The sequence below is a fragment of the Grammomys surdaster genome, unplaced genomic scaffold, assembly GCF_004785775.1.
Source record: "Grammomys surdaster isolate TR1022 unplaced genomic scaffold, NIH_TR_1.0 1164, whole genome shotgun sequence".
NCBI classification, from domain to species: Eukaryota; Metazoa; Chordata; class Mammalia; order Rodentia; family Muridae; genus Grammomys; species Grammomys surdaster.
In genome coordinates, this window is record NW_021605583.1 from 4435307 (window position 1) to 4454452 (window position 19146).

The following is a 19146-nucleotide window of genomic DNA, read 5'->3' on the forward strand; positions in this document are numbered from 1 at the left end:
AGAGAGAGAGAGAGAGAGAGAGAGAGAGAGAGAGAGAGAGAGAGAGATCTTTATTCACAGAGTTCAGTAGTGCAGGAGGCCAGGGTATGCTCTGGGAGTTGTGTCGCTGCTGTGCAAGCCTCTAGGTGGCAGTCCGCTCTTCTCCTTTGGCCTTTCTACACAAAATTTAGAGTCAACATCAGGGGACCAAGGCCAAACAATGTAACAGGCTTGCTTTAAAACAAAGAGTTCCTCTTCTAGGCAATTTCTTCAAGCAACAACAAACAAATAGAAGCAGAAGCTGTCAGCATAAATCCCAATGCAAACCTCAATTCCAGGATTCTGAAACTTCTGCTCAGTCATCCTTAACAGTTACTCTTCCTAAGAGACCCTGAAAGACTTACCACACACACACACACAAATTCACAAGGAATTAGGAAATTATGTACACAAACTTGCACTAATCTTTGATTGTTCAAGGAACCAAAGATTTCACATAGATTCCCCGGGACCTGTGCTTTGTGTCTGTGGCACAGGGCAAGTGCACTGATCCTAGCTGTCATATGGAGCAGAAACTAACACCTTTCATCTGTCGCCGAGGGTGAAACATGGCCGAACTCAGCACCAAGCCACATTTTCTCGGTATTATATAGCTCATGAAATTGAATTCAGATGAGATCTGAACATACTAGCCTACACAAAATATGGAAAGAGGGTGAAAACGAAGGCAGTGGCCATCTTCAAACCTATAGCCCCAACCACAGGACACTCAAGTGAGCAGCAAGAGAATGGAGCAGAATGAAGGGTGACCTGTCAGCCCTTCAGGACACCTGAAGAAAGTGGTTCCTCACTTGTCCCTTCCCAGAGGGCACACAGCTTTTGCTGCTGAGACCCAGGACACAGCAGAGCTGCTCTTCTGCTAAGGCTAGAGAAGCAGCCTCGACTCCCACGTGATGTTGCTTTCATCTGTTCCCCACACGAATCCAAGCAGTCTCCTCAGCAAAATCAGTGTGGGCCTGTGGAATACAACCCTCCTATGGAGCGCTAACCAGAGGATGCACAGTGTGGGGCCTGCCGAGCTCACAGACACTGACTTGGAGGAATGGGCTTCCTTCCGAATGGAATGAAGGCTGTCGGGAATTTTATCTGAGATGACAACGAACAGCTTGAGAGGGATTTTGTTTGTTTGTTTGTTTGTTTTTTGAGACAGGGTTTCTCTGTGTAGCCCTGGCTGTCCTGGAACTCACTCTGTAGACCAGGCTGGCCTCGAACTCAGAAATCCGCCTGCCTCTTCCTCCCAAGTGCTGGGATTAAAGGCGTGCGCCACCACTGCCCGGCCTTGAGAGAGATTCTAAGCAAGGGTGTGTGTGTGTGTGTGTGTGTGTGTGTGTGTGTACTCTCTCTATTCATTAAAGATAGTGTTCACTAAAGATTCACTTAATTCCCATGACAGAAGAGTAAGTGAAATAATTTAAGAATTATGAAGCTTATTAACCATGGAGAAAGGAGAAGGGATGTCTGAGGCTGTCCTCTGCGTGTCTGAGGGATGGTCCACAGACAAGGCTGTGGACGATTCTGTTGTGTAAAGATCTGGATGTGGAGTGTTTTGGAAGTGATAAGCCATGAAGGAAAGGGCTCTCTATGACCAGTGTAGAGGATCTATGAGATGCAGAAGAGCGGTCTGAGGAGCTGAGGGAAGGGTGTGTGCATGCGCAGGCAAGGCCTCAGCGAGGTCACAACTACTCATTTTACAGATCACTATTCTGGATAACAAGGGGACATAAGAATTCCGTAGTCAACCTACCCCCAATTCTCAAAACTCTGTGACAGTGATAAAGGAATGGTCTGTGCACGAAGTGATAATCTCATTTTCCCTAGAAACGTGTCACGTGGTGGCCTTCAGGATGTCATTTAAAGACTTACAGACTTATGTTTGAAGAAGAATGGGAAGCTTCAAAGACAGCAATTGTGTCTTTCAGAACCGTGTATCACCAATGTCCCAACATGAATCAGGTCCTCCCAAATGGCAGGTACAAGAACATAGCACTAGTGACTGACAAACCTTGCTGACAACTGTAACAGTGTCCTCAGAAGCTAGCTGTGGCAGTGTAGTCCTAGAATCTCAGTATCTGGGAGCCAGCACAGGAGGATCATCAAGGCCAAGTATGTGGGGAATATTGTTCCCAAACCAAAAGCAACAAACTTGGCGAACAATGGCTCATGCTTGTAACTCATCACTCGAGAGGATGACTACCATGGGTTCGAGGCCAGCCTGGGCTATGTAACCACTGTTGAGAGTTCTAGGACAAACTAAGTTACAGAGTGAGACTGTACCAAAACACACACACACACACACACACACACACACACACAAAACTGAAGACAGAAAATACCTAAGAAGTCACAACAGAACAGGCATTCCCATGCTTCAAGCTGGAGTTGCCAGAAACACATCACTTTACTAAAGATTTAGGTGTGGTGCGGTACGGGCTCCAAACCAGAAGACGGAAATGAAGTGTCAGTAGAGTAATTCCTGCGGAGACATACCTGCTGATATTAGCATGGTTGAGTACGGTGTACCAGGCAGAGTACTAAATCCCATAAGCAGTCAACCTGTACATAAGACCTATTATAATGTACATTTTCTAAGGAATTGAAACAGACATTAAGAAACTTAGGTGCATACTAAATCGTAGAGTCTGTTCATTTTTATTGTTGCTCTTGCTTTGTTTTTTGAGATAAGCCAGACTCAGGTTAATCCTGAATTCACGGTCCTCTTATCTCAGTCTCCTAAGCGTTTGGATTTCTGGGGTGTTTTATTTTATTATTGTTGTGTATGAGTGCACACATGGCCTATGTGTGGAGGTCAGAGGCTAACTTGGTGAATTCAATTCTCTTCCACCTTTAAGGGAGGGTGGTCTGGTCAGTGATCCAGGAAACAAATGTGGGTTAGCAAGCTTGTGTGGCTAGGGCCTTTATCCATTGAACTACCTCATTAGCCCCCCTAGAGAATTCTTAATCTAAACGCTGCCTTTAAAACTACATTAGTACTAGCTGGATGTGATGACACATATTTTTAATCTCAGCACTCAGAAGGCAGAGGCAGTTGGATCCCTGAGTTCAAGGCCAGCCTGGTCTACAGAGTGAGTTCCTGGACAGTTTAGGCTAGAATAGAGAAGCCTTGCCTTAACAAACAAACAATCAAATAAACACTATTTTTAGTGTTTGAGTAGCACCCAGCATAGCTTTAGAAAAACAAGTCAAAACAATTAATTCTCTTGTTCAGCTGATGACATGCTGTGTAAACTCCAAAGGCTGCCTCACCAGAGTCACCTACAAGCAGGTTCCAAATGGAACAGGAGTGACTGTGGTCAGAACTATGAATGAGAGGACCAGTAGCGTGAGGCGGGATGACAGCGAGTGTGTGCAAGGCTGGGGGCAGGAGAGCACAGAAAGGTGTGTCTGTATGTGTGAGTGTGTGAGGGGTGTGTGTGGTGTGTGTATGTGTGCATGTGTGTTCACCTGCTAATGATGTCAGTGGTTAGGATTAAAGGTCCTACTGAAGACTGAACTCAGGTGACTGTGGGGAGATGGATGACACATTGCAAATCAAGGAATCATACAAGGAGAACTGAGCTCTGTGGGGCTAGATCATCAGCATCTCTGGGCTGACCCCATGAAGGAAAGCCTGGCATCCTTCAACTTTTCAAGTAGTGCCAAGTTATGAGCATCACAAAGCCCTGCTCTCCGGGCTGCAGCGGAGGAACGGCCTCAGAGAAATGACGGCACAGCTCCTTTGAGCGGTGGAAAGAGAAGACATCTGGGTGCCGGAGGGCACTGTAAGAGTGTAGGAAACAAAGACCCAGAAAGCCGTGCTTCCTCTACGTGTGTGGAAGAAGGTGTTTGGTCTGGTCTCTCTTAGTCTTTCCAGTCAACAAGATACATGCTCAGTACAAATGCTGAAATAATATGGGGTTCCCAAGTGTTCAGCACCAAAGTCTCTAGTTTGGACAATTTTAGCATGCTTCCTATTAGTGCTTACTTCTTAGTTATAGAATTGCTTTTACAGCAATCCAAAGTTTAGACAGCTCTATTTTTTCTAAATCTCAAAATCCAAAATGGGAACAAAAATTGACCGGCAGTCAAATCTCTAAAACATCCCTTTCTGTGGATAATGGACAACTTTCAGAACCTGAAACAGTTAAACTGTGTGTCAGAATCTGGATATGAGCTGGCACACTACTGTCAGCTTCTGTTACTCACAAGCTCTGTCCAGGTCAGGGACCAAAACTGGAGAGCTGATCCCACAGACACAAGGACGAAGAGTGGGCTGTGAGGGGCCTCAGCACAGAGCCACGTGGCTTTTAGGAGTCTGTGGTGCTTTGTGCTCTGGACCTACAGATGTTTGTGACTCAGAGTGTCTTAGTAATGCTGACTGCTTTTTCCAAAAAGAAAACCACAAATAAAACATTCTCATATTCTCTTAGATTCCCTCCTGGCTTGGTCTCTCTATCTCTCTTCCCCTCCCTGTCTTTGAAACCACTTCTCACTATGTAGCCCAGGCTGGCACTAACTTGCTACAATCCCTCCAGGTGGTGTACGTCATCAAACCTGGCTCTGCCATTTTTCTCTATGAACAGAAAATAAAGTTTGCCATAATTTCTTTAGAGATAATGAAAAGTTAGTTCTATTTTAAAAATAGCATTGTGTTTTGGTTTTTACCAAGATAGCTTTTGGTAAGAGGTTGGCTGGAGCTAGAAATGCCCACTGTGCTATGCACTGAGCCCTAGAAATGACTCCTGCCACTCTGCAGGGAGGCCCTGTCACTGCCAACAGCCTGCAGCAGTGACACTCAGATTTGACCCGGCTGCCCTTTTCAAATCTAAACAAAGTCTGGGCCTAGTGTTGCAGGCCTTTAATCCCATTACTCAGGAGGCAGAGGCAGGTGGATCTCTGTGAGTTCTGGGGCCATCCTGAGAGTCTTCCAGGGCATCCAGAGTTACACAAAGAAACCCTGCTCAAACCACCCCTACCCCTCAAAAGAAGGAAACAAAGAAGGAACACAGTCTTCAAACATGACATGTATATGTGAGACATTCATTCAGTGTACATGCCACCAGAAATGCAGTGAGGACCCATGTGTGTGAGACAAAGCCTCACTCAAGGCAGGAGCTGTATGGCTGTAATGGGTGAAGTGCCTGACACCAAACTTAAGGCATGGTATTTAATCCCCAGACACGGAAAGGACACAATCAATTCCCAAAAGTTGTCCTTTAGCCACACACACACACACACACACACACTTTTTAAAAATTTTGAATACTTTAATTTTATTATTATTACAAATATTATTGTTTTTTAAATGTTACTTTATGCCTGTGGGAGTTTTATCTGCATGTATGTGCACCAGGTAATGCAGTACCTGTGGAGGCCAGAGAAAGGCGCTGGATCCCTGGAATGGGAGTTGCAGATGGTTGTGAGACACTTTGTGGTGCTTGGAATCAAACCCTCGGTCCTCTGGAATAGCAGCCAGCACCCCTAACCACTGAGCCACCACCTCTCACGCCCCTAACCACTGAATCACCACCTCTCATGCCCCTAGCCACTGAGCCACCACCTCTCACACCCCTAACCACTGAGCTACCACCTCTCACACCCCTAACCACTGGAGCCACCACCTCTCACACCCCTAACCACTGAACCACTACCTCTCATGCATCTAACCACTGAACCACCACCTCTCACACTCTTTGTTGCCCTTATTGTTTTTTTTTTGCTTTTGTTTGTTTGTTTCTTTTTCAAGACAGGGTTTCTCTGTGTAGCCCTGGATGTTCTGTAACTCACTCTGTATAGACCAGGCTAGCCTCAAACTCAGAGAGATCTGTCTGTCAGTACCTCTAAAGTGCACCACCGCACCCTGACTTTGTTTTGCTCATTAATACATACATGATTTCAGCATATGAAATCATGCCTTGAACTCATAGTCTTCCTATCCCACCTCCCCCAAAATTTGGGGTTACAGACAGGCATGGGCCACCATATCAAGTTTGTAATTTAAATTTTGGTCGACTATTGCCAAAATAGAAATGCACACACATTTCTAAATCCAAAGATAAAGGGCTGGTTATTTAAAGTAGTATCTGTATTTTAGTATTTTAGAAATTTAATATCTAGAAATTTTAGTATTTAGAAATTTGTGTAGTGACCTAAGCCAGCAATGACTGTACTAAAAGTTGATTCGTTAAAAAGAGATGGTTTAGCGGTTGTGAGCACTGGCTGCTTTGCAAAGGATCTGGGTTCAGTACCCAGCACCCACATGTAGGCTCACAACCACCTCTAACTCCAGTTCTGGGGATCTGATTCCTCTTCTGGCCTCCAAGGGCTCTAGGCACGCATGTAGTGCATACACATATATATGCAAGCAAACCAAGCACATTAAAAAGAAATAGATTAAATAATTCTAAAGGGATATTACAATAGTAAGACAGTGAATAGAGTTCTTTTCCCACCGTCTATCTTTCTGGAAAGACAAGGACTGTCCCCTTCACATCAGTAAGCAGTTATTAATCTCAAGCTGTATACAGTGAGCAGCAGCGTTAGGCCGCATTTCAGAATGACTGCATTAAATACAAACCTCATCCCCACTGTTGTCTGTAACTGTGAGCACACTATTCTACAACAGAGAGTTCCTCATCATAAATTGTGAAGCCACTTTAGTGGCTGAACACAGAAGCTGTAGACAGAAGCTCAGATAGATAGAAGGCTTTCTGTCAGGCCAAGGGAGACAGCAAGGAAGGCCCTCGCTTATATATCTCAATGTATTAGACAAACAACACTTCAATCCCCCCACTTTTCTTTCTCCTTCCGTTTCCTGTGAGGGTAGGGTGGGGTTTGGAACTGAGCTGGAGCCCAGGCCTGGCACATACCCGGCAATCACTCTGCCACTGAGCCCCCAACCCCAATCCACCCTTGCCGTTTACCTCCTGTCTCAGCACTTTGTTCCAGCTTCTGACAGAATCAAGATTCAGAAAGTGGGAGATCCTGGCTGAGGGCCAGATACGCCCCAATGCAGCTGTAATGCCAACCTTGAGAAGACCCCTGTGGGCCTGCCTCCCGGCTTGTGAGAGGCTGTCCATGTCGTAGCTAAGGTATGTGAGGGCACACTGCTCTTATCACTACAATGGGGCAGAACTGTATCTCAGTTTCACCCCAAGTCTAAAGTATCTGCTACTAATTAAGACATTTTTAAAATGTGTATTTAAGCTTGAGTGTATGTGGGGATGGGGCAGGGGTGGTTTGGGAAAGTGAACTTAAGTCACCAGGCCTTGTGGCAAGTGCCTTTACCTGCTGAGCCATATCATGGCCTCCTCTTAATGCTTTGATATCCACTCCAGGACTCTCCAAATACTGTGAACAACTTACCAAGTATGTATTTACTGAGAACTAACTGTAACTGAAAATGGTTAGAAACCCTCTGGGGCCAGGCGGCTACAGTTCAAAGCTTAGTTCTGGCATTTTCTAAGTGAGCATCTCTTATCCTCGCTATGCCTTCATTTTTACACCACCAGTCAGCCTATCTCACAGGGTAGATACTTAATGCTGAACATTCAGTAGATAAATCAACTGTGCCTTGTACACAAGTTCCCACAGTTAGTTCTGTCCAACCTCTGGAATCACGCTTCCTCTACTTGGAATTTTCTTTATTTTCTATATAGGGTTTCCATAATCCAGAACACAGTTTGCTTGAACGGTATAGTAATAACTGGAACACTATCAACGACTTCCATGCCTAGCTTTCTGGAAGCTTGGCTAACCCCATGGGACTAGGGCGAGGCCTGATTCACTCTGAGGAGTAGGCCTAGCCTTGCTTCGGTTTTTAAGTGGGTTTCACAGATCACAGGATGGCCCTGAAACTGACACACAGCTGAGGTGACTTGTGATTCTCCTGCCTCTGCCTTCCAGGTGCTGGGATGACAGGTGTGTGGCACCACACCCAGCTCTCTGGCTTGAGATGTGTTCCCTGGGTGGATGGACACCAAAGCACTCCCGGTTTTTCTCCCCAGATGGAGAGCAGACCTCCAACGATGTGCCTCAGCCATTACAGCCAGGCAAGTGACGTCCACCCCCAGTCCTGTTCTCCACAAAGTGCTTTCGCCCAGGGAGACACTGTGGTTCTTGATGCGCACTTGGATGGGCGGAGTTACCTTCCTCTGAGAGGAAGCTTTCTGGCAGTAGCTGCAGGCCACATTCTCCATCAGCATTATGTAAGTGAGGTCGTGCATGCTCAGTGATAAAATGCTTATGCAATATTACAGCTAATTAAGTCCCAATGAAGTCTAATCAATAAGGACTCAAAACTATTGCCCACAAGAGATCTTAATGCATTCAACATCAGCGCAGTTTCTTCATGGTAAATTAATTTTCCCCCGTTTAAGTAAACGATTGGATTACATTTGCTCATAGGTGCTATTTAACAGGAGGACAGGGCAAAACACACATCCTTGGTTTGAAAAGTGTATTACTAGGGAGTGAATCTAGTGAGCAAATTGTGGGAGGAGTCTGCTGACCTCTGCTGACACGGGCTAGAGGGGGTCTCATCTTAAATGAGCTTCAAAAACTGAGTCCCCTTATCATCATGTGGCTAAGGCTGAAATGCTACCTGGATGACAGCTCTGAGCTCTGGGTTAAGCTCCAGAGCTCCAGCCTAGAGCTGGAGAGATGGCAGCGGAGGTTTTGAGTTCAATTTCCGGCATAACCATGTATAATGAGATCTGGTGCCCTCTTCTGGCCTGCAGGAATACATGCAGGCAGAACATTGCATACATAATAAAAATAAATAAATAAACCTTAAAACAATACAAAACAAAACTGGCTTGTACCAAACATTATTTACCAGAGACTCAAGAGAGCCAAATTACAGCAAATCAAATCGTTTGTTTTGTTTTCCCTGTGAGATGTTCTCACTATGTAGCCCAGTCTGGCCTCCAACCTCCTATGTAACCAATGCTGGCGTCCAACTCACTTGTGTTCCTCCTGCTTCAGCCTCCTGAGTGCTGGGATGACAGGCCTGAGCCAGCTGGCTCAAAATACCTTTGCAAACTAACCAGAAGTCACTTGATCTAGTCATCTACAAAATAATAACAAAAGATAATAAAGCCAATTGGTTTCCTGAATGAGCCCGACCATCGGAGGCGGAGGCGAGCTACCTATCTCTTTAATACCAGAGCACCGAGCCCACAGGACAGTCGACAGTCAAGTAGTAAGTCCTTTCTCACTTTCCCTTTTGTTGGCAGGGTGGGAGGTTGGGACATGGAGACAGAGTTTCTATTATGTAGCCCTGGCTGTCCTGGAACTTGCTATGAAGAGCAGGCTGGCTTTGACCTCACAGGATCTTCTTGTCTCTGTGTCCTGAGTGCTGAGATTAAAGGTGTGCACCACCATGTGCCCAGCATTGATTTCTTCCATATTTCACTCAAAATAGTTACTGAAAAGACATGTATTTCCTGCCAAGTGCTGCTAGATTCCAGAAGATGCAGCTGTGTAAAATGCATCTGGCTGTCCTAGGCCATAATAAACTAGGTGGTTAAAATCCACTCCAGCCCATGACAAATGCCACTTAACAGTATGCGTCCTTAGTTGATCTCAGGACACCCATGGGAGAACACTTGTGTCTGACCCACTGTGGGAAGACAACTTCATCCCACAGTTACTACAGAAACAATGTCCATCTTCAGAGACTGGTCCCCCACATGGCTGGGTACACTCTGGAATCCAACTCAGCCAGAGAAAAGATAGAGGAAAGGATCTTCTCATGTCTCACAGGCTAATGTGGAACACTCTCTCAGCCCTGACTGAGTTTCTACATCTTTTCACAGACATCAGTAAGCACAGCTTAAGCTGGTGACAGCAGAAAGCAGGCCTGGTTCCTAAGGACGCTCTTCCACACTGCCCTCTAAGTGACAGAGACAGAAACAGAAAGGACAGCAAACCTCACAACTCTGACCTCCACAGGAAGAGCTAAGGTCTACTGAGTCACAACTATGCCCAGAGACAGAAAGAGGACCCAGGGCTAGACTCTCAGCGCCCTTCCCTTGAACCTGAACTCCATGATACTTGAAGGATGTCTTTGCTCAGAAGACAAGACTATCCTCTGATTTCCTTTTCCTCTGATTTTCTTTTCACCATATGGACAGTACCAGCCTCTGATGGGTCTTGGGATTCAGGTCTGTGGTACAGGACAGAGCCAAGCACATGCACACTGCTGAGGACAAGAATGGTCTGCAGTAAGATGGTGACTGTCAACCCATTTCCTCCTGGTTCTCACTTTCTGCGCTTCATCTTACAGAGCGTTCTTTTATTCCACTTGAGGAATCTCCTCTGGGGACTCTACAGAAACAATATGCAGGACAATCAGGCTGCCATTCTTAGAGTCTTTCAGCTTTCACAAGAACTCACTAAGAGTGTGGCTTCGGCAGCTAAGTTATTTGCCAGGAGCTATTCTCAGCAAGCTGCTTGGGGGAGGCCTGATTGAGCAAGAGGCTCGCATGGTCTGGGAGGCTGGGGTGGAAGACGGGAGGATATCCAAACCCCTCACAGGAAATACTGTGGGCACTGGAAAAGCAGAGGAAGTGGTTTATTGACCTGCCTTTTTTTTTTTTTAATAACAGTGAGGTTGAGCAGAACAATACAGCATCTGAGGAGTGGCTAAACTGGGATGATCTGTGTGGCTTTTACAAGGCAACTCTTTTCTCTACACATCAGGGCAAGCAGTAAAATAGTATATAGTAACAACTCCAGAGGATAGTTGCATAGTTTAAAGCAGACGAAATACAGGAAAATACTTTGTAAACTCTAAAACCTTAGAGAAATGTAGTTATTTTTGTCTGTGTTTAAGGGTGGGGCAGGGACTGAAACATGATCTCATGTGGCCCAGGCTAGCCTCCTGCTTCCACCTCTCAAGTGCTGAGGTTAGGTGTGTACAATGTAACTGCTTGACATTGTTTGAGTAAGAGTCTTCCCTGTGGAAGGGCTTTTGTAGGCCTTATTTTTAACAAGCCTGTGCATTAATTCCCTCCCTTAACACATCTTTATGTGTGTAGAGCCCAGATACTTTTCTATGGCCAGGGAATACAGCGGTGAACAAAACTTATCCCAACCCGCTTATCCCTGCCGGCGGACGACGACATGGGCAGCAGGAAAACGATTACGAGTGTGTGGAGCTGAGACAAGGGTTAAGACAAACACAATTATGGAAGCTGTTGGTGGTTGTGGCAGTGGTGGGGTCAACAGAGGCCTCAGAGGGCCCACCTGAGGGGACAACAGAGTGTGCTTGCTGAATCTGAGAAAGGACAAGGACCTTCCTATGACTAAAGCCCAGGGTTTGAGGTCAGAACAAGAAAAAACAGGACTGGGGAGTGGTGTGCTACAGAAGTCACAATTGTGTACATTTCTGATTTTTCTTTTTCTTTTCTTTTTTTGAGACATGGTCTTAATTCACTCTGTAGACCAGGCTGGCCTTGAACTGATACAGATCTGCCTGCCTGGGAGGGCTGGGGTTAAAGGCATGCATCCCCACAACCAGCCTGATTTTAAGAGTCAATGAAAGCCCCTGGACCACAGGGGCAGTGATTCTGACACAGACTCAGTATGCAGGAAGTGCTGCTGGGTGCCAGATACTCTGCAAGGTTGTAAATAATTGTGGGAAGGATGGACACTTTATCTGCATATCCTCTAAGCTCAGAATCTGGTGTGGAAGGTATATAATGAAAAGAATTAATAAAAATAAAAAATAAATTAAGATAAAAACGTGTGTGTGTGGTTTATTTATCTTTTCATGTATATGAGTGCTCTCTCTGCATGTATACCTGCATGTCAGCATCAGATCCCAGTATAGATGGTCATGAGCCATTATATGGTTGCTGGGAATTGAACTCTTGACCTCTGGAAAAGCAGACAATGCTCTTAACTGCTGAGCCATCTCCCTAGCCCCTAATTATAATATATTTTGATAAATGTCATAGTAGTAAAACAAGGTTTTACTAAAGATTAAAAAAAAAACAGAAAATATCTGGATTTGCCTTTTTTTAATGTGCATGTGTAGGTCAGAGAACAATCTTGACCATCACCCTCAGAAATATTGGCTTAGCACTTCAGTAGGCTAGCCTGACTGGCCAGAAAGCCAAAGGGTTACCCCTGCCTCCACTTCCCAAACACTGGAAGACACACATGTGCCACTGCGCCTGCTGCTTTTAAGTGTGTTCTGAGGATTGAATTCAGGACTCTGCGCTTGTGCGGTAAGCGCATCACCAACCGCTCTCTCCCGCTCTGGGTTCTTTCCGTGGAACTTACCTACCTTCTTGTTAGGTCTACACTACAGTAGGTCTACACTACAGGAGTGAATGTAACGGAGGAATAAAGAAAGTATGTGAACTGGGCAGTGGTGGCGCACGCCTTTAATCCCAGCACTTGGGAGGCAGAGGCAGGCATATTTCTGAGTTCGAGGCCAGCCTGGTCTACAGAGTGAGTTCCAGGATAGCCAGGGCAACAAAGAGAAACTCTGTCTCGAAAAACCAAAAAAAAAAAAAAAAAAGAAAGAAAAAGAAAAAAAGAAAAAATAAAGTATGTGGAGCAGAGAGAGCTGCTCCAGTGGTGATGACATTCAAGGAAGCAGAAGTAATTTGGGACAACAGGTCATAGCTTGGAGTTAGGGGTCTAATAAAGTAGGCTGGCTCCCAGAGGAGCTGCACGGCTGGCCGCTGTTTTACCATCACAGGTTAGGAGATCACTCGTGAGCTGCAGTCAGCATCTAAGGGACAGAAGAAAGTCCACTGGGCTGCGATGCCCATAGGAAAAGTAGCTTTGCCCTTTAAAAATTGCTGGAGGTTGGCTGGGGATATTGGCGAGGTGGGAGAAGGCCCAGGGCTGACCACCAGGACTGGAGCAGGGAAGCTCTTGGGGTGGGGCTGGAGCCTGTAACTCTAGCACTCAGGAGGCTGGGGTGCATTCTGAGTTTAAAATCAGCCTGGGTCATAGAACGAGACTTTGTCTCAAAACAATATATTTTGATTTTTTAAAAATACACATATATGTGTGTTCTAGGTTATAGTATAAAGTATATTTTTATCATGGTTGCAGCAAAAATTCTTGAAGTTCAGTGCTTTAAACATATTAGGAGTAAACTTTAGGGCAATGGTAAACTACTGAAACATTTTTAAACTACAAAATGATATGGTCAGATTTGTGTGTTTGTATGTGTGTCCATGTGAGGCTTGTATGTGTGGTGTCATTGTTTATTATTCGTGTCTGCCAAGGAGTCTCATGCAGTAACATGGAAAAGACAAGGCTGGAATTCAGCATCCACAGATCTGACTGAGTCTAACTTCGGCAAGAGAAGACGACAACGTGTTTTATAGAAGTGGATACAGGAATAGCGGACTGACTGTACTGCCTTCACTAACCAGTAGGCTCTGATGGTGCTAAGAACAGAGACAATTAAGATTTGTTTCTGCCAAGCCTCAGAAGGGAACACAGGGGACACCAAATAGAGTAAATCTGTGGATAGGGAATGAAGTTCATTTTGGAAAATGTTTCAGTGACGTGATTTCAAGATGTTAAAGGAAGACATTGAGTAGTAGGTTGTAGTTCAGTGGGATAGTGCCTGCCTGACATACTCAAGGCCCTGGGTTCAAGTCTCAGTACTATAAAACAATGAAAAATATTTTTTAAAGATGCTAAATTCCTATTGGATGGATATGTGGCCCTAGACCTCAGGAGAGAGTTCAGAGACAGTTAATTGGGAGCTGTTCCCAAAAGGGATTGGTGAACCATGAAGCCATGGCAATAAATAAGATGACTCAGAGCACTCATGAGGAGAAGAGGAGATGTAAAGGATTGAGGGGGGGCTCTGGCAGAAATGACTAAGACAGTACATTCAGGGGACAGAGGGAATGGATCTCAGAAGCAGTAAGAAACAATGGAATTTAGAAGACAGTGAAAAACCCTAACAAATAAACAAGCAATTCCAGATCCTTCAGAGACTGAGGTAGGACTGCATAAGCCCAAGAGTTCAAAGGCAGCTTGGAAAACACAGTGAGGCTTTGTTGGGGAGGAAAAAAAAAAAAAAAGGAAGACCTGATGAGACACCGGCAAGGATGTACAGAGCACAAGTTAAAAAAGATACTCAGAATCACAGACTTCAGAGCTACAGATTAAAGGAACACCACACACCTGCGAGAGGGGACCACACCCCACAGGCTGATCAGGCAGAAGCTGGCGAGGCAGACAGCAATAAGAACGCTCACTTACACTAAGACAACCCAGCTCTGGGGAAGGCCGTTTGGCAGTCTACTACTACATGTTTAAACAAGCTCTTACCATATGGCCTCACAGTCATGCTCCGTGGTGTTTACTCAAGTGAGCTGAAAATGTGTGTCCATACAAAAATCTGCACAAGGATATCACAGCAACCTTAGTTATAAACTGTCAAAACTGGAAAGCAACCATGACACTCATCAGTGGGCAAAAGCATAAACTGTAGTACATCCAGGCAAGGGAGAATTCAGCACTAAAGGAAATGAGCTAGCAACACACAGCAGACATTAGATGCCAGTGCGTGTGCCTAAGGAGAAGGCCAGTGCAGAATGCCACACAGTGTTTCCAACCATATCACATTCTAGAAAAGTACAAGTGTACGGAGACAATGATCGCCAGTGGTGAGACAAAGAGAACGAAGGCACAGGAGAGGCATACAGGTAGATGCATGCCTTTATACACTTGTCAGAGCCCAGAGAATTCACAACCCCCACAGTGGACCCTCTTGTAAACGACAGGTTGTGTGTGTGCGCGTGCATGTTCTGACAGTAGGGAACCTGAGGGAAGTGAGGCAGGGTGCATCTGAGCATCGTCTGTCCCTTTAACTCTGCAGTTAACCTAAAACTGTCCTAATTTTTTTCCCTAGTAGGGAATGGTAAAATGCAGTCACCATGACAACAGGAAATGCAGCTACTGGCAGGACATCTGATGACCAAGGCTGGAGCCACCTAGTGCACACTCCTCGGTCTCCATCACTGTACAATCAAGCTGGGAAGAGTCACGGCTTCCCCGTTTCCTGTGCCTTGCACTCTGGTCCTGTTGTATGCACGCATCTGCTTCCTGCAGCAGCGGCACCAAGACCTCACCAGTGAGCTTCACTCCTCTAAAGCCAGCATTCAGTTCTTTGTCCTCAGCTTCCTGGGACAGCTTTGCTTGTCTTCAAGACCAGCAGCCTCTGGCTTTCCTCCCTAAGCATTCTTCTGACCCTCTTCACCTTCCTCATCTCTGACCATTCTTGGCACCTCATGCCTGCACGGAGAGCAAGCCCGACTGCTAGCATTAGAGTATATTCTGATGACACTCAAATAGGCATCCTAAATTAGACCTCCTTCCTCTTCAACTGCTGACCAGAACCTTCATTTAGCCGGCTAACAGGCACCTCACATTTGACATTTCTAGAAACAGATCTCCAAAATGTTGACGATTTACCCTCAGTTATCCTCATCTCACTAGTAAACGACATCCTTTCTGTTGTTCAGGTCAAAACCTTGGGGTTACCTGTAACTATTCTTTCTTTGCATTAAATCCAGTATCAAACATTACTGGAGACAGACTGCCTTGGTTCAAATTCTAGTTCAGCTACTAATAAGCTGTTCTACATGGGGACACTGCTTGCCCTCTCCTGGTTGTGGTATCACCTGCAAAGTAGGGTAACAACCTCACGCACTGAAGGGAGCTAACGTCTGTAAAATGCCTCCAACATGACAACCATGCAGTGCAGCAGCGTTCTGTTCCCAAATCACTCTAGGTCTTAGACTGGGAACAGTCACCCACGGCACACACATGCTCTCGAAGTCAGCTGCCAACCAGGCTCCTTCGCTACAAGCACCTTCACAGAGCCTGCAATGCAACACACTTTGTTACACTGAGCTGTATCATTGAGCCTGCACTGCACCACACTTTGTTACACTGAGCTGTACTGCACACCACCGCACAGCATTCCACTACACAACACTGCGCTACACTGAACTATGCTGTGCGACAGTACATGGCCCTGCACTGCACCACCTAGCACCGCACTGCACCACCCGGCACTGCACTACAGTCTCCTTTCAGCAAGCAGTGTAGTAACTACAGTGTTTGTCTTTAAAAAACACTGGGGGGAAAATCTTTTTTCAATGTGTTCGAAATTTTTCATAATCAAACTTTAGGAAACCCCCACAGGTCTCACCATGTTATTCTCCATTGTTAAGAGCCCCTAATTCTTCCCCTTCTGCCAGAGTAAATGCAGTCTACATCCTCAACTCCCTCCAGGCACACCCTCAATTGCTCACTCCCTGGGGCCTTCGGGCTGTGATCCTCCTGTATCCTTCCTTTCCAGTTGTCCCTGAAATGTCATGTTTCCTAGCTGTACAGTCTTTGAATGTCTCCTACCCACCATCCTCAAAGTTTCTTCTTCCCTTTTCTGTAGCATTACCATTACCTGACACACGACCTCCCAAGTCATCAGTTCTGAGATGACTCAGTTAGACAGGACCCACGTTTCACCTACTTATTCTAAAGGTATGCATGCTTTCCTTAAGAGGAAAGAAGCTAGACAAAAGTTACCACTGTCTAAAGTGGTTCAGACATGACCTCTTATATGCACAGAAATGGTGACAAAGAAATCCCAAACCAACCAACTAAACACACCCCAAACTGAAGCCAAACCCACAGAGGTTCTGAGTTGTCTGCTAACTATAACATCTGGGTTTCTGGTATCTGTTTTCAGTGTTAAAATTTCCAAAAAGCTATTATCCTATTGCCCAGTTACTTAAACAATTTCCTAACCAGTTTGAATCTGAAGGTAAGACTAGAGAACTAGGAAACGAGACCATATCTAGACAAAGATGAAAGCTTCCTTTGTCCTGGGCATCAGCGCCAACAGCGGAGCTCCCACGCCCCAATGGAGGCTGTGGGGAGGACAGGCGCTGACACCACTGCAGTGACATGATGGCACCAGTGACTCACTTAATCTAGTCTGTATAGTCAGGGGCCGTGCAAAATCCTCAGCCATCTTAGATTGAGGAACAACAGCTCAGACAAATTGGTACTGAGCCGAGCCCAGATCCCTGAGCCAAAGCTGGTGGCTTATTTTGCTCTTAAGGAACCTTGCCTCTTGGAGGAGCTGGGGCAAGCTGCAGCTCAGAAAGCAGTCAAATGGCCATTGGCCCCACATCACTATACTTGTGAAACTGCTTCACATGCCTGCCTCTCCATGAGCCCCGTCATGGCTTTGTGTGGGCGTGCCCCTTACCTGTGGACATAAAGAACGGGATTCGGAACTTGCCACTCAGCACACGGGATCGCAGATTCTGCAGTGTGCTGCCATCAAATGGCAGGGCGCCACACACAAGCACATAGAGGACAACTCCGAGACTCTGCAGCCAAACAGAGTACGGACAGTTAATTACATCAGAGGAAACAAAAGGGACCATTAGTGTATGCGACGATAGAGGAACCAACTTGTCCCCTCTTTATGCTCTGATACGGGTTATTGTCAAAGTCAATTGTCTTCAGAGCAGTTAACATTCTTCTTTGCTTCCAGACATGAATTTACGGTGAGATCCCAAACATTTCTCAGACCCAGCCTCTCAAGAAAGAGGAAAACCCCTGTTGTTGGCACAGGCGTCATCTTCTGCAGACGCAAAGGCAGCAGGTAAGTCCGAGGCTCATGTGGGTTGGGTGCTGGAGGAGATTGGGAGCTGCAAGTGTGTGTGAGTGTGCTCTGCACTCACGCACGGCAGGACTCTCTCATCTGCAGAGGGGACAGGTGGTGAGAAGGGACATACTCACCCATATGTCCACTTTGGGCCCGTCATATTCCTTGCCCTCGAAGAGCTCTGGTGCGGCATAGGGGGGACTGCCGCACCATGTCTTCAGCAGGTGCCCAGGGGTGAAGAAGTTGCTGAAGCCAAAGTCTAGAAAGGCAAGTGAACAACACTCATGTCAGCATCCCAGCAGACACGGGTCTCTGCTTAGTGGAGCACAGGGCTGTGTTACCAGGCTGAAATAGCAAATCTAGAAAGTAGGTATCAAGCCACCTGAGCTTACTGGGACTGGGTCAAGTGCAATGCCTGCCTTGCATGTAAGTGCCTGGAAAAGGAAGGGGGAGGGATAGAGAAAAGATGAAGGAGGGGAGACCCAAGCTGGAAAACTTTTTTTTTTTTTTTTTTTTAAGACAGGGTTTCTCTGTATAGCCCTGGCTGTCCTGGAACTCACTCTGTAGATCAGGCTGGCCTTGAACTCAGAAATCTGCCTGCCTCTGCCTCCCAAGTGCTGGGATTAAAGGCGTGCGCTGGAAAACTTTTTAATTGATGGACTCTACCCCAAACTATACCCCCAGCCTCGCTGGCAGGCCTTGAATTCATGGCACTCTCCCTGCCTTTTCCTCTGTACTGGGATTACATTCTCTGAAGCAATCTGAAGTCTAGGCATCTGTCTACCCAGAGCCTCTTTCCCTTCTCCAACTCTTTTACCCTCCAGTTGGCAGCTATGTCTCCTTCCGCCCTCTGCATTTCTCACTAGGCAGAGAAGACTTCCACTGAGGAGCTGCTGGTTAAGACTGCCTTAATGTGCTCGGTTACTAAGACACGGGCTTTGTTCCCACATTGTTTCCATCTGTCAACTTTAAAAAAATCATGAGTGTGGCGGGTGTGGGTGTTGTAGGCTATTTGATCACACTGTGAACTCTGTGATTGTGTGTGTTATTTACTGAAAAATCCTGTTTCTAGTTGTGGTGTGGCTCAGTCTTTGCACACGCCTTTAATATCTCTGGATGGAATACACACACACACACACACACACACACACTTAGTATACACCTTTAATCTCAAATAAGGAAAGTAAAGTTAGTTTGTAGAAGAAAGTGCCCATGTTTAAAGTGATATCTAATTGAGTGGCAGACAAAGTGACAAATCAGAGAAAGATTTGACATATGAGGATATGCCCAACTCCCAGGAGAGGCAGAGGGGCAGAGGGGCAGAGGGGCAGAGAGAGAGGCAGAGAGAGAGGCAGAGAGAGAGAGAGAGAGAGAGAGAGAGAGAGAGAGAGAGAGAGAGAGAGGATTCTTAATTGTAATATTCAGTTAGAGCTGGT

The 19146-nt window shown here is 45.9% G+C and overlaps 1 protein-coding gene across 1 annotated transcript in view; it reads right to left on the minus strand.

Annotated features, from left to right (window-relative positions):
• Sik3 (SIK family kinase 3) overlaps positions 1 to 19146 on the minus strand; it is a 213389-nt gene that overhangs the window by 33313 nt on the left and 160930 nt on the right. The window contains exons 5-6 of the mRNA XM_028783636.1: positions 17845 to 17969; positions 17306 to 17429 (exon numbers count right to left, since the gene is read on the minus strand). Of these exons, the coding sequence (XP_028639469.1) occupies positions 17306 to 17429; positions 17845 to 17969 (249 nt within the window). The remainder of the gene's footprint in view (positions 1 to 17305; positions 17430 to 17844; positions 17970 to 19146) is intronic.